The sequence below is a fragment of the Hesperophylax consimilis genome, chromosome 22 (genome assembly GCF_061612785.1).
Source record: "Hesperophylax consimilis isolate HC1 chromosome 22, BYU_Hcon_1.0, whole genome shotgun sequence".
NCBI classification, from domain to species: domain Eukaryota; kingdom Metazoa; phylum Arthropoda; class Insecta; order Trichoptera; family Limnephilidae; genus Hesperophylax; species Hesperophylax consimilis.
In genome coordinates, this window is record NC_142857.1 from 1,480,105 (window position 1) to 1,506,753 (window position 26,649).

Consider the following 26,649-nt stretch of genomic DNA (forward strand, 5'->3'; position numbering starts at 1 on the left):
TTTTTATATTCTTATTTTCCTTATCCATTTTATACTTCAAATTCGTGTCTGTAAACCAACAGCGTCATATTTTCTTTGCATCTACGAGTTTCTGAAAAATTAAATAAAAATGCATGTTGTTTCTTTTTTAAATTATTTATTTCAAAAGTCATCTCATAATATTATTAAATTAGTTTTCATCACAGGTGATTTGTGTTAAACTTCACCACTTCCAAAATAACACGAAACATAATGTATTAAATTACGAATAATGAATTTGAATGGAGTAATCTCTAGCTTCGTGTTTTGTAATTATTGTTATAAAAGTGATAAAGTTGCTGAATTCCGCCTCACATACTATGCAAAAAATAAAAAATAGGACTCGTTTTCAACTTCATTACCTACTTACATGACAAGAAACAAATATTTATGTCGGGAGAGATGGTAAAAGATGCATTAAAGTTCCATTTTTTTCTCAAAGTAAAGTTTGAAGGTTAGAAAATAGCATATTATTAAAATAACCCACAGCAACCACCTAAAAACCTATTTTGTACATGTTTTATATCTACCCTGACGTAAATAATTGTTTCCAGTCGTAATTTTGCTGAAATCAAGTGTTATTGCGGAATTCAATGTTTTTTAAACAAGTTAATTCCGTAACACTTGATAATTAATTGCTTACAAAGGTGTTTTTTTTCTTCCGAACAATCCATCATTCATCCAATTCAAAAAATGATTGCTAAGCTCAAAATGAATATTACCTTTATACTGAAATGAAGCGAATACTTTCTGTTTTATTTTATGCCATACAAACGAATTTCGGTTCCTTGGCTTGCCTGCTTGAATACCTTTATAAAAGCCTAATTTGTTGTGTTATCGATAGTCGTCATGAAGATTTTTTTGGGTTCTTGTGTGCTATACCTGCACCCTCCACACAGCATCCCCAAATATGACAAAGGCCCTGAGATGCGTTGTAAACATAAAACATGAACAATATATGCAATATTTGCCAGTTAGAATCTAGATGGCCTCGGGCATATTCTGTCAGAAAATTTCCGCTTTTCAATAAAATCCAAATAAATGGAATATTTCTGAAAACTGAAAACTGTTTTTGAAAGGTGATAAAATAATCTTACAAATGTTATTATTAGAAATAAACATAATTTTTGAAAAATTAAAATTTTGATTCAAAAAAAGTTAAAAAAATGTCTCACTTTACGTTTTTCCTATATAAAATTACTGATAACGAAGAAAACAAACACATACATATTTTATTAGACAAATGTATTATAAACGTTATTATCCCCTCACTTTTTAGTCATTTCATATTAAAAAATATAAATAAAAAATTCACAAAGTCTTATAAATTTTCTTATATTTTTCTCAAATTTGTGGTTGGTAACTTTCGTTTCGCAGAGGCACAAATTTTTAATTTTCTGCGGTTTACTTCTAGATTCAAATATAAAGCATGGTGTTTTCTCTTTCTAACACAATTTTGATCATATTTCTCACCGTGACAGTAAGGGAGATACAACTCTGTGAGGTGTTATGAAAAGCGAATAAATTAGCCTGAGGTGTTAAGTAGGCACTATCAATATATTTAAAAAAATATGTACTTTATGCCATTTTAAAATAAATAAATTATCATTCCTTTCAATAAAATTTGTAAATTTCTGAACATTTTTATAGCTAACACTGGAGCAATAAATTAATTAGAAACTAACAAATATTTTGTGTAGCTCACAGATCAGATAACGGATAATAATGATTTAAAACAAATCGTCTCATTTCACACGGCTTGTGAAATCATCTGCCAAGTGAAAAAATCATGCCATTATTACCATTTTCGATAAACATCCAGAATTACTGGACACGGTTAATATGCACAAAGTAAAGGCCTATTAGAAACGATTATTAAAGGCCTATTCACTTGTAGGCTATATTCGCGGCAGCTGTGGGTAGCAAAGCCGACTGGGTATGTGGTATTCTCACTGTCCACACCTAGGCGTATTTCGCTTCGTTTGTTAAAAAGCCTGCTCTGTTTGTTTACTCAGTCACGGTCGTGCCGTCAGTGAATAAATACATACACTGTTATCATGCGTGACCAGTGAAAAAAGCATCTTATTATTGAAATGGATATAGATAAATGAATATGGATATCTTTTTCCCAAAACAAGTGAATAGATACCGCATACCCAGGCGGTATGGTGGAATTGGCGGGGTCCTAGTCTCTAGCTTTCATACAAATACCTGACAGAATCCCGTTTGATTCTTTTCGCAAACTACAGCGACAGCAAATATCATTTATATCTGAATAGTCACTGGAAATTTAAAAAATGCATTTTAATTGCGATTTCGTTCAAATTGAAATTGATTGTTCGCTTGGCGGCCATTATTGAACTGGTGACCCACCCTGTCCTGCGCTTGTTCGGTGTCCTCCGTCCATTGCAGACCAACAGGACGCCTCTCTTCTGTTGGCCCACACCCTATTCTTAATTCCCACATTTTCACCTCTGGAGATACTTTTGGCAGTGTATGTAGAACAAAAATTTAAATGGTGCCTTTTTCACTGGTACAAGTCATTTTTGATAAATTTAACACAATTTTGCAGGATTCATTGTTTCAGTGAAATTGTCCAAACACACAAATGCAAAATTACACTCATCATTCGGTTTTATTTATTATATTTTTATGAATAACAGATTTATGAGATGACAGTTGATTAATTGGTATGCTATTATTATTATTTTTTGATCACAGATGTCATTAGTGGTATTAGTTAGTGTTATTATTTCTAAAAATATTGCACTTTTTAATTGGCTCTACCATGAGGTTCAATAAATCTGCCTTTATGCAAATTGATTCTCCACAACTTTTATTCTTAATTTTTTCATTGTTTCTTAAGAAGTTAGTGTCAATATTGCCAATGTTTTATGAACAGGTGAAAGGGACATGTTCCCCGCTGTAACCAAGTTTGTAAGATATTTTCTGTGGTCCAGCATATATATCGGCACACTGCACCTAAAGTGTTTACAGTACTGCATTCACAAAGCATTAACTATGCCTTCAAAAAAACTCTTAATTCCTGACCATTGTATGTTGCATATGACTTGCCATGAAAATGGTGATTGATTTAAGACCATCTATACATCACAATAAGAATTAAACCCTTAACTGACGAAATAAGCAAACACATGTCCACTCTTCATCAAATCAATCAATGATCAACTTCCTTCTTTCATCGCACCGTTATGTTTTGAATCCAAAATTTTATTGGGTTTTAATCTGATCTACACGGCTGTTGCATATGGATCCATGAAGTTTCAATAAAACACATTTTGTGTACACTATGTCAATACGTGCCGCATGATGGGATAGATTGTGTTGTAACGACCAGCGTTGTAAAGGTTAAACTTGTCTAAATACTTCATTTCTCATCAAATTCAATATTCATCATTTTTTGTTGAGTTTTAAATTTAATCATTGGCTTTTTTATTGTCATCGTTGATTTATGCATTCTGCTATCAACTTTTTTTATTTTTCCTCACTGTGGTAATATTCCATAAATTCCATTGGTTGCTGGTTATTTCCGTGGAGGCGGTTGTGGTCAGACTGGAGAATTGGCCGAGATGGAGGTGGCGGAGTCGAGGTTCCGCTTCATGTCCTCGAGCTTCTCCATGTCCTCGTCGGAAGCCTCGCACTTGTGGACCACCAGTGAATGGTAGAAGTGAACAGCGAATGCGACAAACACGATCAGAACTGCAAAAAGGAAAAAAAATTAGCTCTTAGAATAATATACTTACGAGTAATCTTGAAGAGTGGTAAATACTCTCAGTAAAAAACCACCTTTCAGAATTTAAACATTGCATTTGATAATTTGATTGACATGAATATTAATTTATGTTGACATACTTTGAATAAAGTCTGTTTTTTTGAGTTTGTTTAAGAAATAATATTATTATTGACAAACCGTTATCAGATTTCTTAGCTAATGATGACAGAAATGCTCTACAGCTATAACTAATTATGATTACTCGTAATTACATTTACTGTTTCTTTTTTAAATTTCACCTCCAGTTTATGAATGTTCAGGTGGCAAAACTGCCCGATATCTTTATTTACTTAATAACCTGTACATCAGAGAGTCTGTATGTCTGTCTGAAGCAGTAAAACTCTCAAACGTCATGAAATTTGCACAGCTTTTTCTGAAAAAAATTTCTAGGTTAATTTTTTCTGGAAATTGTTATGAAGCTGAAGAAAATGAGGAAGGGGAAATAGAGGCCTCTGAAACTGTTCACTAAACGTTGCTAAAGCCATTTCAAGCAACGTTTCGTTGCTGAATGGTGGTGTTCTCATTTTCGTTTATTTTTTATTTATTTGAAAAGTGCCTACATTTTATAAATAATATTAAATACAAAAAGTTAAAAAAAAATTATGCCGAGAGGCTCTTAGTCAGGCTTTCAGTAGGAGCCAAGGAATCTATCGCTTTACAGACCTCGTCATTTCTTTATAGTGGTCATCCACTCTGGCAAGCTAATTATATAAAATAGCGTCCTGTTGACATTAAGATTAAGTTTATTTCTCATAAATATGTTTAAGCATTAGTCTATTTGAATTAATTGACAGTTTGACTAATTAATTAATTAAATCAATCGATAACAAATTGAATAATAATTGTTTTATTAAATATATTATAACATTCTAGCAATAAGAAGGAAAATCACACTGAAAAGAAAAAAATGTGTCATCTGAATTTAAACCCGGATGTATCGGTTTTCCAACAATAAAACTTAATTGAATGTTTTTTTTTTTAAATTAACGCTCCTTAGTAAGCGGTCAAAAGAAGAAGATGGTTTGAAAGGGAGATATGATATTACGAATATTAGAAAGAATGCGCTAATATTAAAAAAAGATATTAAGCGAAAACTGTGAAAATATTTAATAAAACACGACTCGTTTAAAATAGAGGAAAAGTCTCTCGACAAATACCTTTAAAAGTTGCTCTTAAAGATACACTGTGAATTTTTGCATACCTATAGCATATTAAATAACAAAACAAAATCTGTTTTTAATCATTTTTTAAGCATTCTTTGATATTTTTTTCTATTGGGGGAATTTAATTTAATTACCGTTTTGGCTCTACAAAAGTATCGATATTATTTTCAAAATATTTAATAACCATTTTTTTTAGGAATTTAAAAACTTAAGGTGTTCAAGAGATACTCGTATACCTATGTTATAAATCTGTAAAAAATCGTATGAATTCTCTTATGAAATCAGTTTCAATTTAGAATACGGCCATTAACATAATTTTACTTTATCGCTTGTCTGAATTTTTCAAACAACAATTAGTCGCAATTATGAAAATGACACTTAAATGCAAAGCAAATTTGAGTTCATTGAACCAGAGTTACACAGGACGCACAGACAACCGAAATTAGTATGTTTGATTACCTGGTATAACAATGACTGTGGCCGCAGTTGCAGCCACGAAGGAGTAGTCCCAAAACTTGACCCAACAGAGTATCGCTATCTCTATGAGGAATAAGAATAAACCTGGAAGAGAAAGAGACAAACAAACTTCATGAAAACATATAGTAGTAATAATTACACGGAAGTTTTACATAATTTATTATAATACGACCGTACATTTGATATTAATACAGGTTTAAATTTTACGTACGGGTTGTAAGGTTTTGCAGATAATAATTTAGAAATATTAGGGATTAGAAAAAGTGTTAACGTCCAATATGAATTGTAAACAATCCTCTTTTGAAAGACCTCATCTTTGGGCGAAATAAGATGTCATCTTTGTAACGAATTGGTGTACATTATGAAACCAAAAAATATGCTTTAGACAAATTGAAGGTTTTCCTATCGTTTCGCTTGTGTAGAATGCAAATAAAAAAATAAATTACTCAATAAAAAATATAAATGTAAACTACTAAAAAATATTTTTTTTCAATAGAAATGTATGAACGCGTAAAGGAAACAACTTTAAAAAAATACAGTATTATAGCTAAGATTATCTGTGACAGTTTTACTTGATTAACTTTTTTGCTATAGTAATATTATTTACAATATAATATTATTTACAAAATAAATTAAAACCAGTTTTGTGCTTGAAATCGAACGTTTCTAGACTCCGTTTGTCAAGCGATTTTAATGCCTATTACCTACAATATAAGGTATACCAAGAATATACACATTTGGCTTGTAGCTACTCTTAACCTTTTCCCCTTCTAACGGCCATGTAATTCCTCAATTACTCCCCCCCCCACTTCTACCCCTTCCACTCCGTCATCAATTATTCTTCTGCCGATTTGGGTTTTCCCCTGCTTCAACCGCTCTCAAACCCCTCTCACAATGTTAAACTATATTTAAATGTAGTATACGACTCATCCTGTTGGAGAGAACATTGTTTTCGAAACAGTTAGATTCGAAATAGTAATTCTGTGAACAGTATACGTCTCTAAGGACGGGTTGTTTCGGAGAATTTGAACAATTCATCAAATTTCAACGTTCATTTTCGGGTTCTGTGAAAGACTTATTAAAGTTCTGTTTTTATATCATTGTAGGCTAGTTGCTTGACAAAACTGAAATAAAAACAGAATTTGAAAAAATCTTTCACAGAACTTGAAAATGAACGTTGAAATTTGTTGAATTATTCAGATTCTCCGAAACAACCCGTCCTTAATGTAGATTTGTATTTAACTAGTAGTTCTGTGAACAGTAGACCTATCTTGATGTAGATTTGTGTTTAACTAGTAGTTCTGTGAACAGTAGACCTCTCTTGATGCAGATTTGTATTTAACTAATAGTTCTGTGAACAGTAGACCTATCTTGATGTAGATTTGTATTTAACTAGTAGTTCTGTGAACAGTTGACCTCTCTTGAAATTGATTATTTCGATTAACAGCTCGTAATGCTCATGCGAACTCTGGCGGAGTAAAAAGGTACTATCCAACACGGCTACCATTTCAACAGAATTGACTGAACACACAAACAAATTTAGAGACAAACAAAATGCAAAGCGCTCGAGTTAAAACATGAAGTTGTGTAAATAAAGTAAATTGACTTTAATTCAATTGGCTTAGAAAATGTCGATGAATCTAATCTAGCGATTTGGTTATTTATTTGAGCAGCACTACTTGAGGGGCTGAAGATCAAGAGATGTATGTTATTACCTAGTACCGTGCTAAATGCCCAAGCCAGCTCGATGAAGCCACGCATGCGCTCGTGCGGGGACTCTCTCAGCACGTCTCCGGCGCTCATCTTGCTGACGGCGTCGATGGTCGGCAGCAAGTAGGTGGAGATCATAAGCGCGAAGATGTGCACGGCCACCAGCACGGTGGTGCACACGGCGAACATGACGAACAGCCACTCGGGCACGTTGGTCGGCTCGTTGATCTGCAGCTCCACCATGGCTATCATAGCGAACCCTGCAACAACATGGACACATTCAATACTAATTATATAATAATAATAATAGTCAACAAAAATTCAAAATAAACAATACACAAAATCGCAACCACATGTAGCTAAGTATCCCCTTTATTGTAACGATAGCAACCATTCGCAGCAAAGCTTTTTGCGGCAATGCAACGATGTCGATATTCGAATTGACAGTGGTACTTCGTTCCAAAGCTTTGACAAAGAATAGCTATAACTACCCTCAAACACAGTAGTTTTCTGTTTGGGGAGAGCGAGTAAGTGGTTTATTTGACGCGTACTATGTGTATGAGAGTCACGGGACACTGCAATCTGTCAAACAGATAGGCAGGAACCTTTGAATTCATCAAATTGAACATTTGACACAATTTGGCTTAATTTCCTTCTGTTCGACATATTTAGAATCTGATGCCGATAGAGGTAAGGCGAGATATGATCCCGTCTCGGAATATTATAACAATATCGGACACATGCATTTTGGACTCGTTGTACTTGTTTTTGGGTTTTTTTCAGTAAAGAGAGACCATATACTGTGTCTCCATAGTCCAATATTGAGAGAACAAGACTATCAGTAATAATCTTTCGTAATTTCATTGATATATGATATCTTATATTATACAGCAGACGAAGTCTCGAATAGCACCACTGTGACTTGTTTTTAATATGTTCCTCATACCTCAATTTACCGTCCACCACTATTACAAGGTTGCGCGCAGATTCAACAAAGGGAATAGTGGTTTCACCTATTTTTACATCATGTCCTCTATTCCTTACACATGATATTTTTTGTTTAGTTCCCATTAACAAAGCAACAGTTTTTTGGGGATTGAGAAGTAATGAATGCTCTTGTGCCCAAGCGCAAACTCTACGTTGGTCACTATTTATCATTTCCACCGCTAGATGAGCGATACATACTTCAAACGATAAATATATGAATAAGAGAGAGCAACCCTCAGGGAATAATGTTAAGTTCACACAGGAGGCCCTGATTGTGGAGGCAATTTCCCTCGGATCTTTAAAGTAAAGGAAGTTCTGGGAAGGAAAAAGGTATGAGAGGTGCTAGGAGAAAAATAAGTAATATAATGACGAAATGCGAAAATATATCTATTTTTATGAACACGAAATGTTCCGAAATCCTCATAACACATTTGTGTTTTACTGATAGTTTTATAGGAAATCTGTGAAATCATTCGTTAGGCCTGCAGTCATGTTTTTAATAGTAATACGAATATTTTGACTAGAGTTTTTAATAAATTAGAAATATTTTATATCAGTAAGTTTTCTTCGGGTGGTTATGAATCTGTGAGTCAGTGTGTCCAGGATTGATGGTCGTTTGAATCCATCCCTCCCACTGCAGTGCAAGGCGATGGGTCGAGATAGTCCGGCTAGAGAAGTCAAAGATTCTCCCTCGACCGGCATGTCCTGATCCGACCCGCCACGAGCTGGTGGATAGACGCGTCCGACGCCAAAGCCAGGAAAAACCTCACCCCATGATCCCGGGCACCACTGCTAAATGAACAAACGTAGCGAGCCAGTTGGGGTGACTTATGGCAGAGGTGTTGGATATCCAAGGATCGGTTCCCCTGGAGGCGGTACCCATTCCCGCCTCCCGAATAACTTAAAAAATTGAAAAGCTGTGAATAGTGACCCCAGAAATTTCAGCCAGTTCAGAACACCCTTTTGGACTGAAGCATGTACGTGAAAGTCTATTGACGATGTTGTTTGATACCCGATTGGTATTTAAATTGGACTATATTTAATTGGAAGAAAAGATTGTTAATATCACAATAAAATACGAGGAGAGAGGAAAGGAAGCCTTTACTTGCTGATAATGTTGGTTTCTTTTCTGGTTGCCAGAAGATTCCGTGGGTCACCGTGGTAGTAGATGTACCCTTATACAATAGGGTGTATCGATTTTTAACTTTTTTTTTGTTTTCAAATTCCAAGTTGAAATAAAGTTGCTACTAGGTACCACAACTTACCACAATTTTTTTTGGATTTTTAAAAAAATGTTTAGGTCTCCCGCACAAGGCCTAAAGTTTTAATTTTTTTCAAAAAATATCAATTTTTTTTTTAATTTAAAAAAATAAATTCATAACTTTTTTGTTTATTCCAAGTTAAAAAACAGTAATATTAGGGCATAAAAATAAGTACGAAACGGTTTTTTTTAATAAAATATGGTATTTTGGTCTCCCGCACAAGCCCTAAAGTTTGTTAATTTTGATGAAATTTTGTAATTTTGTGTACATATATGAACCATGTTTTTTTTAAGTTTAAGCCACCGGAATTAATTGTACTTTTCTTACAGAAGGCATAAAATGAGACAATATATATATACATAATTCTTATATACATACAGTAAAAATATATACCACATATATACTATATATATATATATATACTATGTTTTATACCTGAAAAAAGATAGTTGGACGGTGTAAATTGTATGAGAAAGGTGTTGAAAGAAACTAATGTTATTTGCTATTACTGTTGTTTTTTACAAAAGTATAAAAGGTTATAACATGTCATAAAATGTAGTATAAAAACTAAGTACAAAATGTTGCTGATTACTTTCCATACGACATGAGTGGCAGTTTTCTTGTTCTACTGCAAATTTACTGACTTGTTTAAGTATTCGTCCTTTCATCTTGGCTTCAAAACCTTAAATCAAAATTATGTATAGTTTTTACATAGGCCTAGTGAAAATTTTATAAATGTTATTACAGTTCCCAAATGAAATTTCAATTTAATATAGAAGACAGTATGATAAAGACGTTATTTAGAAACATTATAACTACAAAATAGTCGAAAAAACTTACTTAAATTCTAATCCTTTGCAGAGGTTTTGTACTGGCTCTTGGTCTCGAACGTTGGTAGCTCTTTACGGTCTTCCAGTCTGGCACGGATAAAACCATCTCTTTCGATCAGCCCACATACTCGCTTTAAAGCTTCTGTGACTTTCTTGACAATTCGTTCCACCGCTTGAGTGTGAGAAGGAATTCTAAATTCAACCCTTCCACTTTTGCCAGTTTCCGCAATTGACTCCAACTCTTCTAGGCTCATATCAGTAACAAGAAGGGGTTCGGTTACTGAAGTGGATCGCCAGTCAATCATATCTATATAGTCTTCGGCATCAAAATTGATCTGAGGGGGTTTAAATACCCTTACCCTTTCCTTTCGGTTGCGCGAGCTTTCTGGATTCCCTTATAAGCCAAGGCTCTGATATGTTTTCGTTCATCGAACAGCATAGCTATCAAAACATGCTCTGGGTGAGCCAGCATTGAAAGCATTTCTCTGTAACGTTGCATGGGCGACTTTTCTTAGCTCATCTTCCAAGTAATTGCGGAAAAGAATCCTTTTTAAAAAATGAATGGAAGCTTGCGGGATTTGGGGATTGCACTTAATTGAGAACCATGATGGTATGTAGACCTTCATTATGAACTCTGCAAGCTTTCTTAGCTGAGGGGTCGGATCATCGGTGGCTACATACAAACGAAGGACTCGATTTGCCAGAGTAAGCCACCTGGCGTGCGAGATGTTGCCGGGGTTTCGTTTGGCCAACTCTTCAGCAATAGAATTGTCTTCCATATTAAATTGAAATTTCATTTGGGAACTGTAATAACATTTATAAAATTTTCACTAGGCCTATGTAAATACTATACATAACTTTGATTTAAGGTTTTGAAGCCAAGATGAAAGGACGAATACTTAAACAAGTCAGTAAATTTGCAGTAGAACAAGAAAACTGCCACTCATGTCGTATGGAAAGTAATCAGCAACATTTTGTACTTAGTTTTTATACTACATTTTATGACACGTTATAACCTTTTATACTTTTGTAATAAACAACAGTAATAGCAAATAACATTAGTTTCTTTCAACACCTTTCTCATACAATTTACACCGTCCAACTATCTTTTTTCAGGTATAAAACATATTATATATATATAGTATATATGTGGTATATATTTTTACTGTATGTATATAAGAATTATGTATATATATATTGTCTCATTTTATGCCTTCTGTAAGAAAAGTACAATTAATTCCGGTGGCTTAAACTAAAAAAAAACATGGTTCATATATGTACACAAAATTACAAAATTTCATCAAAATTAACAAACTTTAGGGCTTGTGCGGGAGACCAAAATACCATATTTTATTAAAAAAAACCGTTTCGTACTTATTTTTATGCCCTAATATTACTGTTTTTTAACTTGGAATAAACAAAAAAGTTATGAATTTATTTTTTTAAATTAAAAAAAAAATTGATATTTTTTGAAAAAAATTAAAACTTTAGGCCTTGTGCGGGAGACCTAAACATTTTTTTAAAAATCCAAAAAAAATTGTGGTAAGTTGTGGTACCTAGTAGCAACTTTATTTCAACTTGGAATTTGAAAACAAAAAAAAAGTTAAAAATCGATACACCCTATTATACAAGCACCATTAATGTTAGATTTTCACAGCACGAAATCTGTTACCAATCATCACACGAGACTATGTAACTTGGAATGATATTTGCACCATTTAATGGACTTTTCACGAGATTATTGATACGAGCAGCGAAATAACATGCACTCTCAATTACAACGAAAATTCGAATAAAAAAACAAATGGTTTATAGACTCATTTGAGTGCTCCCCTCCACGAAAATGAGACTGACAATTATTGTTTCTTCCAAATTAAGACTTTTAGGAAAGGAAGAAGAGGAAAATACAATTTGAATATGAATTGGGATGTGTAATAATCACAAAACTGTTTCAATATGCAAAGGCTACGAAGAGTGTCGGTTTGAGTGTGGCAGGATACCGACCTGAAAGCAGTTCGCTGGTGGTGGCCGTGGCCTTGAGCTTGGCCCGACTCATGTGCAGGCGGCGCCACGATAGGCCCTCGGCAGACTGGGGCCCGGGAGGCTCGGGCTCCTTGGTGCCCCCGCAGCGGCAGCAGCACTGGCAGGAGCGCGAAGAAGCGCCTGATGAGGGACCCAACCGCTCGTTCATCTGGAATTTTGATTGCAACTTTAGACCACGCATTTCGAATTTCTACCGACATAACATACTACCCTTGAACACTAACCCCCTACTAATAAACGTGTTTTAAATTTTACACGCGTACATTCATGGTTGTTTATCAGTGAAAATTTTAAAATACGTTTATTATTAAGGCCTTATGTTTTTAAGTTCTAAAAATATTATATGTTTTAAAGATGGTTTCTATACATTTAGTTGAAAAAGTATTTATATGAAATTCGCAAAGTATGCTCCGAAAATTATAAAAAAAAACATATAGGTCTGTTATTCTTTAAATTTATCTATTAAAAAAATCAGTGTTTCTTTAAATGCTACTTAATACATTTGCCGGGAGATTCAGATTCAAACCACTCTCCAAACACTCCTAGCACTATATAGTAAGAATAAAATTTTAAATTTTCATAGAAATAGTATGACTGGTATAGGAACGCGTACGAGACAAACAAAGTAACCTACTAACAAAGTAATCTAAAATTCTAACATTCGTGGGTTTTATATAATAATTTTCGGAGCATACTTTGAAATTTTTTCAATCAGAGGAATTTTATAAAATTACTTTTCAGCTCGGCAAATATACAGAGATTATCTTGAAAAATAACACCGTTTTTAAGAGTTTAAAAAAATAAACTGTTCTAGGAAATTATGTTATTATTCGGATTGCGGGGTCTTAATTAATAACTTGATATTTATTCTTTATATGGTGGAAGGACTGCGGTGGTTTGGGGTACAACTTCGTACTCAAATATTTGCAGTAGGTACCTAATGTCAGCAATTTGTTAGAAGCCAACTTGAGTACAATTCTCAAGTCTGAAACCCACATTAAAATATTCACATATCACCTTTGTAACTTACTTCTACTCGCGTTATTAATAAGTTTTCGCATTCAAATACACTAGAAGTCTTGATCTATTTCAGTGTAGAAATTCTGGGACTAACTACCATATATGTACTAATCATTGTCCAGAATACTAAAGGAAATATAAATAAATACACCAAAAATTTACAGAGACAGCGATGTAATGAGCTCAAAACGAGATTCCCAACTGTCCAGAGCCAGCGATGAAATGAACTCAAAACGAGATTCCCAACTGTCCAGAGCCAGCGATGTAATGAACTCAAAACGAGATTCCCAACTGTCCAGAGCCAGCGATGTAATGAACTCAAAACGAGATTCCCAACTGTCCAGAGCCAGCGATGTAATAAACTCAAAACGAGATTCCCAACTGTCCAGAGCCAGCGATGTAATGAACTCAAAACGAGATTCCCAACTGTCCAGAGCCAGCGATGTAATTAACTCAAAACAAGATTCCCAACTGTCCAGAGCCGGCGATTTCATGAACTCAAAACACGGATTTATAAAAATTGTGATTAAAAAATCTCATTCAAACTAAATTGACTTTGTCTAACGACCGTTTAAAGAAGATACATAATAATAAAAACTATGCACGGGTTATTTCGAATTGCGTTTCGGAGTTTGCTGTAATTTATTTGTTTAATTCTATGAAAACAAATTAGAACGTCAGAATAATCACGGTTATTAAATACTTTTGAAGCACCTAGATAAACAAGCCGTAATACCTTCATCTCCATTATCACATAAATCATTAACTGTGCACAACTCATCGTTTAACTGAAGGTACGTCTTCGATGTGCAAACAATGATATCGTTAGGCAGCCATTAGCGGGAAATCAAAAACACGAATGCATGGGAAGATTATCAAGACATGTGGTTTTGTTTTCATGACATATAACGTTAATATTAATGAGATGATTATCAAGACACGGGGTTTTGTTTTCATGACATATAACGTTAATAAATAAATATCAACGATAAAAACCCATTTATACGTTTTGGCCCTGTTTATTTATTTATCACTAGTGGACCCCACAATGCTTCGCTATTGCTAATGTCTTTCTCGGGCGTCTCCGACTTCTTCCACCATCCACTGCTGTATACCACAATGTTACTGTTGAAATACTACATTATATGGACTTTAATTCCACTCCGTATCCTCATTCTGGTGCAGAGATATTGCTTTAAGTATTCCTCGGGCGTCCCAGACTTCTTCTACGATTCAAACTACTCTCTAAACACTCCTGGCACTAATAAAACAATTTAAAAAAAAATCATACATATCGGTTGACTACTTTTAGAGTTTTGCGAGCGCAAACATACGCAAGCTGATTTAAAAAAAATATTATATATATAAGATAAGATTACTTTATTTATGTAGTTATTGCATTAAAACCGAATTCAAAAAAGGGAAATAATGTATTAATAATTGAGAAAAAAGAATTAAAAACGAAGATACAACAAGTAGGATCTCGTAATTAATTATCAGATGAAATTTTTTAATGATATTTCTTAAACATTCAAAAAAGGTTTTGCAGCAAAATTCAATTATTATTGACGGCGAAAATTTTCTTTGATTATGTCTTTTTTTATTTATTTTTAATTTTTTTTTATTAGGAACATTAACAGGTTTATAACATAACATGCATAGAGAGAGAGAAAAAATAAGTAAAAGAATTAGGTTACAACCCAATAACCAATGTTCACATCATGCAATAAAGATAAAGAAGGTTAAAAAGCAATAAACAAACAAAGAAAACAAAGAAAGGTTAAAAACAAAGAAATGTTAAAAACAAGGAAATAATAAGAGAAAATGTATATATATATATATACCTATACACGTATAAACACATACATACATATATATATACATACACATGCATATACACATATAAATACATACGTACACACATACATATATATAGTTGCATACATACATACGCATGAATACATGCATACATACATACATACACATACGTACATTTGATATTAAATACAAATAATAGGTAAGAGTGATAATGAATAAATGATGAATGTAATGTATTAAATTTAGAAAAGGGTTAATTATTACAATACTCTGTTAACAATTTTTTTAAAAGCTCCTAAGGTACACGACAGGATATCAGCATCAAAATAAGTTTTATTATAATGATTACAAGTTCTTAGTAAGAAAGAATTTTGCCTGAGACTCGTTGAAGCAATTTTATTTTTTTCAATTTTCTTTTTTTCAATCTTCAGATACAACATACAAGTAGTTCTGTGAACGTAGACCTCGCGTAATGTTGATTATTCGATTCGACAGCTCGTAACAAAATAGACAAAATGCAAAGCGCTCGAGTTAAATCAGAACTTCGCTACGCTCAGTCAATTATTTTATGAAAGGCCGACTTAAGTACAAACCTAGGTGCGTGAACGTCAAATTACGAAGTTAGTGCTGTCGCTAAGTAAACTTCATTGTTTAAAATAGTCTTATCACAGTGTTCATTTAATTTGCTTGCGGTAAAACAACACAACACAAATCAGCAGTAATAACGAATATCAACAACAATCGCCGCCATTTGCAAACTGTCGTTGCTCGATGGCATTGACCCGATCACGTGACACTTCGAAATCCGTCGCCCCAAGGCCTATACTGTCAACGATCTTGATTTTATGCATCGGATAGCATTGGGGGTGCGGGAAAGGGGGTTTCTTCCTTACTTCCCTCGGCGCTTTGCGATTTCCTACAATTTTCTTATACTAATTTCTATAACCTACTGAATACAAATTTAGTTCCCAATCATTGAAAAAAAGGCTTCATTAATGAATTATCTTTACATCCGTGCCAGGAGGCAAAGAAGTAAAGAGATAATGTAATAACACGTAAAAAATTGATGAATCCAAAAGCACAAAACTTAAAATGAATAAATCACTGGTACAAGTCACGGGTCCAAAAAGGGAAACTTTTTAAATTATCGATTGGATCAATGAAATCACACAAGTCCAAAAACGGGTACAATCAAAAGCTCAATCTAATGTAGGCACTTTGAAAAGAATAGTAGTAATGATTTATATTGACGAGAAAAATCAAAACGCTTTAGTTTACAATGCGAGAAAGACGCGCCGTAAACGAAGTGTTGGCAAAAAGTGCACCTCAGTGAGCTCAGGAATTTCTTTGAGGAGTTTTTGGCCTCAGCACAACTCTATTCCGGGTTACAGTGTCAAGGACAGAAGATAGGAAGATGTACTAGTTTAGTCACCCATTCAGACATAAATATAATCATATGAATGCAATTAGTTCCCGATGAATGATTCATTAATTAGATATAAAAATATATTACAATGAATCTATCTATTAAAAGCTAACTGCCTTATTAATCAGTGAGCAGGAGCGAATTTACAGTGCAGATGGCCTGTTTTACTGGTTTTTTTGGGGGTCCGTTGACTTGGAAAATAACCCCTCAGAAGAGACAGTTTCATACCGTATGATTTGTCTCAGTTCACATATACCGTGTGTCGTCGTGAATCGTGAACCTATTGTTGGAGCCAAAACAGTATTTCTAAGCCTTTCTCTTTTGCTGTTGCTTCTGGTTTTGAATTAACGAATGGTAATTCAAATACCGTCTTCTCCTGTAACTTGTCGTATCAAGGAATACATGGTTAAAATACTTCGTTAATTATTACCTTTCCTTGATACACCGCTTCTGTGCTAATATTATCCTTCATCGTCAAGCAATCCAGACTGCTCGTCGGACTATCCGAAGGGTAATTCAGATACGGCCTTCTCCTGGACCGTGTAGTGGTAGTCAAATATCCGGTATAGGGCTGAGGGTCAGGAAACAAGTAAGGCTGTCCGCTGCGGCTGGTGTAGAATGCCTTCTGGCTCTGGTGGCGCGCTGGTTGTAGGGGCTGGGTCCTGGACAGGATGTATTCCGAGGAGTGGTGGAGCAAGGGGCGGGGGCGTCTGGATGGGATCCCGGCCTGCGTACCCTGGGAGACTTGTGAGGTCTGGACTGGCCGCAGGATGCTGTCTAGAGACTCGGCAGGCAACCGGGAGTCCGGGACCCCATTACCTTCGAACATCTAGGGGAGAAAGAATATTGATGGTTAATTCAATAATTTAATGGCAAACGGTTTTCTGTAAGATAATACAATAGAAAAAGTCAGATATTCTGAAGACAACAATAATAATTGGATTTTTAGGTGATTGGTAGCACAACTGTTGTTTAATTTATTATTTTCCTGGAGAATAACAGATATCGCTGTTAAGATAATGGACATCTCAAATCAAAATGTTTTATAGTCGGTTCCTATGTGCAACATGTGTGATAGATTGGTGTGTACAAGCGAGAAAGAATTCTTGCATAAGAAAGAGAAAGAGTTCTATAAATGAGTGTGCATATTTGATTAGGGTCTCTTTTGTCATTTGGCTTTCACCCACATTAAACGTTTTAATAGTTATACACTTTCGTTATTTTTAAGAACCTAAGAACACCATTGGCGCAGCCGGTATGATGTCAAAAACATTTTAAATTTGTTTTACTTTAATTTTTTTTATAAGATTTTGGTTTTTTGTTATGTTATATTACTTAGGGTTAAGAGATTAAATAACGTGAACTTTGGCGATACATTACTTTATGTGACAACAGTTTGACTCTAAATCCTAGCACTATGCAGTACGCACAGCGTATGTGCCTATTAATTGCAATGCAGCGTGAGGTGGTCATTTCCTTGAACCATACGTAACGGCTGGTCGCAGTCTAGTAGGAATCAAGGATTTTTTAATGCATTTATTTTCATATGTTTAAATCTATACTATGTTTGCGTACAAGACCTAACTAAGGCAATTTAGGTAGTTTAATTACCTAGTTTCAATTCGTAACTTTACAATAGACATATACTTCTAAAAAATCTCAAACGGTAATAAAATTTGTTTTATTTTATTTTATTATTTAGCATTTATATCAACAGCAATAAAACTTGAGGTAAATAATAATACATACAAAATATTCCAGGTGTGGGGAGGTTAGTGCAATCCCCACGTCCCATATAGATACACAGAAAATAAGAACACTCTTATTACGCGTTTTTTTCTAAAAAAAACAACCACTTTGTAGTAGTTAGGTAATAATGAGAATAAGTATTTCAGTTTCCGAAAATCTAAAATAATTTATTTTAATATTTATTTCGTTAAAATTAAAAGCGATTTGTCATTTGGCGGCCATTATTATTGATGTCAAAGTTTTAAGGTGAATTTTTTTCTTCTTTTATTTAAACAAAAATATGAATCTATGATTCTAAAATAGGTTGTTAGGTTCTTAGTTTGGGTGTGATTAAAACTACTTTTTTATATTATTATGTCAAAACATGGCGTGAAGAAAAGACGTCGTTTTGACCGTGTCCCTATTTTCAGTATATTTACCAACTTTGAAATAACTGTCGGGCCTCACTATAATGTCTCACTGTTTGTTCCATACTCTTCAAGTTTTAGTAAGTAGTCGCTCAATAAGATATCAAGCGATAAAACTTACTACTATTAGTAAAAAAAATAAACACGAATTTAAGTAAAAAGATTCAAATTATGCATGGCATTTCATGCAAGAACGCGCGTGTGTATAAAATACTTCAACTACATTTCAAGCGTTGACAGATTTGATAATAGCCTTGTTGGTTCATTGGGTTTGTTTACTGACTCGAAAGTTCAACATCTTGCTTCAGCGAACTTAATCACTCAATCCTGAGTTATGGAAGCTCAGATACTCTCAGTATCGCCCCGGTGATAGACCACTATTCAGAATCGAATCTTCGCTTGAAATGGCACTGGCCGCGTTTGGTTACAAGAAATTTATGATCAGATAAGTCCCAACCTTTATATTCCTAATTTTCTTCCCGTCCCTAATCCATTCAGCCTAACAAACGTACACAATACAGGGGTGTACGTTAGAGGTGGGTTCTATGAGTATTTTTCGTTACTCTGTACAGTGAGTACAAGTACAAAAAGATACCGGTTACAAAATACTAGTATTTCAGATAATTTCTGCCCACAACGATTCCCCACAAATTTTCTACGTAAAATTGATTCCCCAAAATTATTCTAAACCATGAGGGGGGGGGGTTGTTAGAGGATTTCTGTAAAAGATAATTCCCCACAAAAATTGCTGATACCCATATTATTCCTCACACTCACAGCAATTTTTCAATGGGGGGGGGACCAAAGGAAGCGAACGTGAATATTAAAAAATAAATACAATTAAAGGTCAACTTAAAATTATTCATAAACTGCGCGTTCATAGATGGCGCTAATTTAATTATTTTAAGAAAAAACACTTTTGCAAGTTATGCTTCAAAATATTAAGATGAATTATTTGTTTGCGCCTCTACATATATTTTGCAATATGAATATATAATTTTGTCCATATAAAAACTCATTTTTATATGTACAAAAGAAAGGCATACAAATTAAATATTGGATTGATCACCAGTACAAATTGTATGTGTAAGCTTTTCTTGAAAGAATTGAGTTTTTATACAGACAAACGATTTTTTTTTTAAGGATAAAGTAATGTTTATCAGACAAGGTTTTATGCATAGCACAAAGGATAGCAAATTATTATACGCAATAATTAGTCGCTTAAATATTAATTAATGAAATAATCTGAAATAATTAATTAATATAATAACCAGTAATTCTTGATTGAAGTGCTAGTACATATTGAATTATTTGGCGGGTTGGAAATAAGCCGACTTGGCTCAGTGGTCCGGAGCATCTGACCGGACATCAAAAGGTGCGGGTTCAATTCCCGTCGGCGGCATTTATTTTTACTCCGGAGATATTTTCAATTTGTATTAATATATCAGGCGACTAATTTTTGCTTATAATAATAAACTATTTATTCGTTTTCATATTTCATACTGTATGTACAGGCGCAAACAAACAATTAATCTTAATGTATAACTTGTAAAAAGTATTTTTTTCGAAAATATTTAAATTAGCGCCATCTATGAAAGAGCAGATTATGAATTATTTTAAGTATGCCCTTAACTCGAACTCATCAATTCGCGGATTGCTAATTCTTTAAAACTGATTGTGAATATTATAAATATATTTAAAAACATGGATTATTGAAAGAGGAAGAAGCCATGCTAAAGTCAAGGAGAGGTACTCTTCTTTTTATACATAATTTCTCAATTTTTTATGTACTCAATTCTTGCTCACAATTGATATTATGTACAAAACATATTTATATATTACATCTATATACTAACTAAAGTCATGTTTACATTATAACATCACTGCGGTGGCATTAGGATGGGGTAATGCAACTTTTTTTTCTTTCTGTTTGGTCTTGAAGTGAAAATATGTCATTTATCCAGTTCCTACCTCTCCGTAACCATCACCTTACTGGAAAACTATTTGAAATATGGAACATGACAATTGAAAATAGTGCAAATTCGAGTGCGATTGTTTTTGAAAACGGAAGAAGGATTATGACTTATTTATGATTGTGACTATTGATTTATTTATGTTGACTACCCTGCAACCTTGGAAGCAAGTTGATCTTGTTTTTCGTGTAAAATCTCCTTTTTTAATTAAAAAAGAAATAACTTTACTATTTTTGAATTAAATAATTTAGTTTTGAGTACTCATTCGTTTTTGTTGCGATAATGACCTCGAGGTATCGCGGTGGAACTCACTATATTGTGATTGTGTTGTGTGCTCCTTCGCAGAGATAGAGTGGTAAGTGATTGCACATCCCATTTTCCTTCCTTCCATACTTTGTTCTTTCCTACACATACTATCACCCAATTCCAGCCAACGCCGAGTGTTTATTTAGAAGTGCATCTGAAGCTGTAATTCGAAAGCAGTTAAGGATGCACTTTCCTTTTGCTATGCTAATAAAAAATTACCACAGCAGACACTCACTGGGTCAGGGCGTCGGGATTTTATAAAGATACTCATATTATTAGGAAGGAGTAAACACAGTTTGTGAACCACTGATCCAATTTAAGTGTCTGGAAACAAGTATATTTTTTATGCTTATAAAAGCTTATAGTTCTAAGTGGATCGCTATTCTCAATGTTTCGGAAACCCTGACATTATAAATATACTAGAAAAGCGGATGTGATTACGAATAGCGTAATGGTTGTTAACATCATTACACGATATTAAATTATTACAAAAAAAATTTTAAGCTATTCAAATAATCCACTACAATTAAATAATTTGCCCTCTGAGTTCTGAGATTTTATGAGAATGGACGCATTATTATTCCATTATATTTAAATCCGTGTATAAATCTTTGTTTGTTATTTATTTATAAATTAATTGTTAGTACTTAAAATGCATTAGCCGAATTTCTTGGAAATTACCAATAATAGCTGTTAGAAGCTGTGTGTTTTCTTTGTTCATTGGTGCAAATGAAAATAGGTAAATTGATTATTTAGGGTTCTATGTCAGTGAAGCTTGTTGTTCTCAGTAGTTTGTAACATATTGTTTATTTTATTTTAATTGGTTTTACGCCCAACCGAGCTTTTACATAGGTTTATATAGAATAGATTGTACCTAGTGAGCTACCGATAATTTTACACATTTTTTTAAAGCATGAAATAACAATAAACTGAATATGAAACAATATTAGTAAAACATTAAACAGTAACATAAAATAATATAGAAACTAAAACAATACTACATATAAGACAAATCACTAAAACTACATTACCGACGCTACTTATATACAGGGTGTATCGGCACGTACCCGACAAACTTTAACCAGCTATTCCTTAGCATATTTGGAGTAAAAAATCTTATGTGCACTTTGCTGTTCGGTAACGTTTTTTTAAATAAAAAAATTACTATTCATATTTTCACCACATGTTTTATCCTTTGTCAAAGTTTGAAAACCCATCTGGCAATATTTTATTCGAATTCCGTTGAATAATGTACGTGTATACCTATATTGGCGCACTTTTACAATCACAACGAAATGGCACGGCACCATTCGTCTCATTTTTAACTATTATTATTTAGTGTGTGCGAAAGAGCGAAGACGCTTTTCGACATACTTGCTTATAACAGCTGTTGAACACGAAAAGCAATGCCAATGACAGTGATGTAGTGTGGAAATTTTTATTTTTTTTGTTTTTAATTGAAAAATAATGCTACCGGACAGCAAAGTGCCCATAACATTTTTTACTCCAAATGTGCTAAGGAATAGCTGGTTAAAGTTTGTCGGGTTAGTGCCGATACACCCTGTATATATTTCGCTTACTCAAGTCATATCGACTTCAGTAAGCGAAATAACCGCAGCACGACGCGTCACGCCTCAGAACTAGAATCATTTAAAAAAAATGGCGAATCAGTATAAATCCCTCCAAAAGCACCGCTTGTGTTTTCTCCCGTAAACGCCCCATAAGACCTCCCAACATTCACCTATTCGGAGAAAACGTTCCCTGGCAAAAAAACATTAAATATCTCGGAATCACCCTTGAAAGTAAATTAACCTGTGCAAAGCACATCGCCGAAACATTAAACTCAGCCAACAAAACCTTTACATCCCTTTGAAATGTAAAAAAAACAATAAATTATCTCCAAGAGATAAACTTTTAATATTCAAATCCACAATAAGACCAAAATTAACCTACGCAAGCCCAATCTGGCCCACGCTTCAAAATCACAATTAAATAGATTACAATAATTCCAAAATAAAGTCATTTGCACAGCCCTGGGGCCTTCACGTCGATGAGGGTCTCCTAAATCCACCGTGACTCCGAAATCCCCCTCGTAAGTCTCGCGGAATCTTTTTATTCGGGCATTCCAACCCATACAAACTCTTCCATTAATTGTCACGCCCAGTAAGACGCAAATGCCAAAACCCAGTATAAAAAACTTAAAAAACCTACGTAAATTACCCCCTAATTGCAGCCATGTTTTATTTGCAAAAATTTTTTCACAAAAAACTAAAAATTATCTTCCTACAACCAATTTAAACTCATGATGTAAAAGAAAGAGGCCTTTTTGGCCCGGAGCTCTGTATGCCATTATTTCAAAAAGTAAAAAAAGACATTATTGTGCTTGTGGTAGGTACAATTATTTGTTTTAATATTTTTGAAATCACTCTCATAATCTCTGTCACAGAATCCATGTACAAGGTTGCTAAAAGCGGTTTAAAAACACCTGCCATAGACGAGAAATAGCCCAAAACTGCGCTACACAAATGTTACGCTTGCACGACAACTCACCACAGTGATATAAAGTCCTTAAAACAGATTAAAAACACTAACTCAAAGACGGAGAAAACTTGCTAATATAAAATATTGCTAATTTAAAATAATATAAAATATTGCTAATATCTGTGCAATTTATTTGCAATCCGGATAAAACGGGATTTCAAGCCTTTAACGAATGAATTGATAGCTTTCCTAATAAACTTTCAGTAAAACACGAATGTGTTATCGCGATTTCGGAACACGTATTCATAAAAATTGTAATATTTTCGCATTTCGTCATTGTATATTATCAGGACAAATGGAGGTACATAAAAACGTGTTCCGATTTGTTAGGAATGTACAAAAAGTTTAACAGGAAACAGCCTAAAATCCCGTTTTAAGAAATAATCATTAATAAATCCAAACGAAATATGAAACAGAACAAGACACAAAAAAAAGGTAACGGTCGCGTCGGTAAAGGTGGGTCCCCAGTTGCGACTTTTATTACCTTTTTTGTGACTTGTTTTGTGTCATCAAGCGTTTAGATTTAATAACATTATCTTCTTCTATTACAAAATTAATCATTCGATGTCTTTTACGTCTCGTCTCGGTATGTATCAAAATATTTTAACTTCTCAGGCCTCAGGCATATTCTATCAGAAGGTATAGGAGTAAAATAAAATCCATTTTTTTTAAATATTATATTTAAAAAACCGCTTTGCAATAAAATCCAAATAAATGTAATATTTCTGAACGTTTCCGAAAACTGTTTTAAAATGTGATTAAATAAATTGTTTGAAAGGTGATTAAAGTGATACGCTTGCAAATATTATTATTAGAAATAAACATATAGTTTATTTAAAAATTCAAAATTTAAATGAAAACATAAAAAAAAATTTAAAAACCTTCATCTTAAAATATATAGCTTTCGGATGAAAATTTTATCTTTTTTGTTACTAAAATTACTAATAAAGAAAAAAAGAAGACAAATTTACAACCATTAAACTCACCTCACTTTATAGTCGTTTCATATAAAAATAATTAACGAAAAAATCAAATAACAAGTTTTTTTCAAATCGCGGTCGGAACCGTTGGGTTCATAAAGGTGCACATTTTGATTGTTATGTTGTTAATTTCTAGATTTGAATATAAAGCGTGGTGTTTTCTCTTTCTGATACCGTTTATATCATATTTCTCATCACAACAGCAAGGGAGACAACGATTTCTGTGAGACCATATGAGTTGTTCCCAAAAGCGAACAAATTAGCCTGAAGTGTTTAAATTAGTAGTTCTGTGAACAAGTAAACCTCGCGTCCAAAAAAATAGATATGTTTCTAATTCTGTAAGATTTGTAAGTAGGTACTTTTGAATACCTACCTACTTAATTAATAAACTAATTTTTACTGAACAATTGCAACGGCCACCATCTTTTGAAAACGGAACCGTAACATAACAAACAAATTTATAGGCAGATGCAATGCCAAATGGTTAGAGTTAAAACAGGAGTTCGCTACGCTCAGTCAATAAGAAGATATTATTTAAAACCTTGGTGAAACAGCGTAAAATGTTCTTAAACTTTCGTAATAATATTTACCTTAGCTTTTTGATTATTGTCCAAGTGGCACATGTATCCGAATCCATTTTTAAAATCCAAAGTTATGGGACCACTGGTTTTACTATTATTTTTTGTCATTTTAATACGAAATATTTAATTAATTCACTCCGTCCACCTGCCGTACATTTACTTTAAAATAAGTACTTAATAAGTACACAGTACCTGCATTCATAATTTTCAAAGAATCTAATGTTTTATTTTATCGGTTTTCATTGTTGTGTGTATTTATGATTTATTTGTTTATGTCGCTAACAAATAATTTATTTTACTCATTGATGCGACGGAAAGCTGATTAATTTGTCACACTTTTGGCTTTAATTAAACGTATTTAACACTGATCACACATTTTTTACAACATTCAAATTTAACAAAGTTCTTGTTTACACTTTTATACATCGTTTTTATGGTTCAAATTTAAAAAATCAAAACACGACTCTGTTTATTTACCGTCTATTAAAAATGCATTATTTATGCCGAGAAAAATAATTGATTTCGCGTACATTTTTAAAAACTTCATAAATTATAATTACACAGGTGACGAGTGACGAGCAATGGCAAAGTCAAAACAGTAATTAGGTACAATTTAACACTTTAAACACGACACTGAATTATAATTATATTGTGTGCGCTGTATCCACGTACATTATGTGCTCTCAGTGTGGTGATAACTGATGGACTGATATTTCTTTCGGAAACTGAGCAAGTGATTGCACAGCTGTGCTTTCAGCGGTGTGTTCGGGAATGTTCAGGCCGTTTCATGTTTTCAGGGCCGGGTTTGGGAATCAGCAAAAATTACATATTGTTCATATGGAAAAATGACACATTGTTTCAATGTGTAAATGAAAAATTGTTTCAATTTCATTGAATACGTCACAAATTAGCTTTCGATGGTGTGTTTCAAGTTTTCAGGGCCGGGTTTGGGAATCAATAAAAATGACATATTGTTTATATGGGAAAATGGGTAAATTACACATATATCGATGGGTAAATAAACGACATATTGTTGCAATTTCAATGATTACGTCACAAATTAGATGTCACAGTGGTGTTTTTGGGAATGATCAGGTGGTTTCAGGTTTTGAGGTCCAGGTTTGGAAATCGGAAGAATTGGGTAAACGCCATATTGTTTTTTATAGGAAAATGGGTAAATTACATATCATTACAATTTCAGTGATTACTGCACAAATCAGCACAGCTGTGCTTTCAGTGGTGTGTTTGAGAATGTTTAGGCGGTTTCATGTTTTCAGAGCAGATATTTGGTATTCCACAAAAATGGGTAAATGACATTTTGTTCATATGGGATTTTTTGCACTAACTCCACATAGGAGGCCCTGAGGAAAATAATTTCCCTCAGGGCCTATGTCATCTTTGGGGATGCTGTGTGGGGGAGGAGGGGGAGTTGTGAACATGGGTCTTGAAGATACTAAAATTGTGGGAGGGAGGAAACACGGAGGTTGGCAAATCCTTCCTCTGCCAAGCTGTTGAACTCCAGAACGAGCCGTAGAAGCGACCCGTTCTCATGTGACAAATATCAA

The 26,649-nt window shown here is 33.7% G+C and overlaps 2 protein-coding genes across 2 annotated transcripts in view; one reads left to right on the forward strand and one right to left on the reverse strand.

The window, feature by feature from the left end:
- Positions 1-26,649, forward strand: part of LOC149412602 (uncharacterized) — a 75,828-nt gene that overhangs the window by 266 nt on the left and 48,913 nt on the right. The gene's annotated exons all lie outside the window — the stretch shown is intronic.
- On the reverse strand, positions 191-25,777 carry LOC149412603 (uncharacterized). The gene is made up of 6 exons (XM_089645468.1): positions 25,094-25,777; positions 16,978-17,376; positions 12,245-12,431; positions 7,167-7,421; positions 5,434-5,535; positions 191-3,738 (listed from the first exon to the last, which is right to left on the reverse strand). The coding sequence occupies exons 1-6, from the start codon at positions 25,190-25,192 to the stop codon at positions 3,587-3,589; spliced, it is 1,194 nt and encodes a 397-aa protein (XP_089501594.1). The 5' UTR covers positions 25,193-25,777; the 3' UTR covers positions 191-3,586.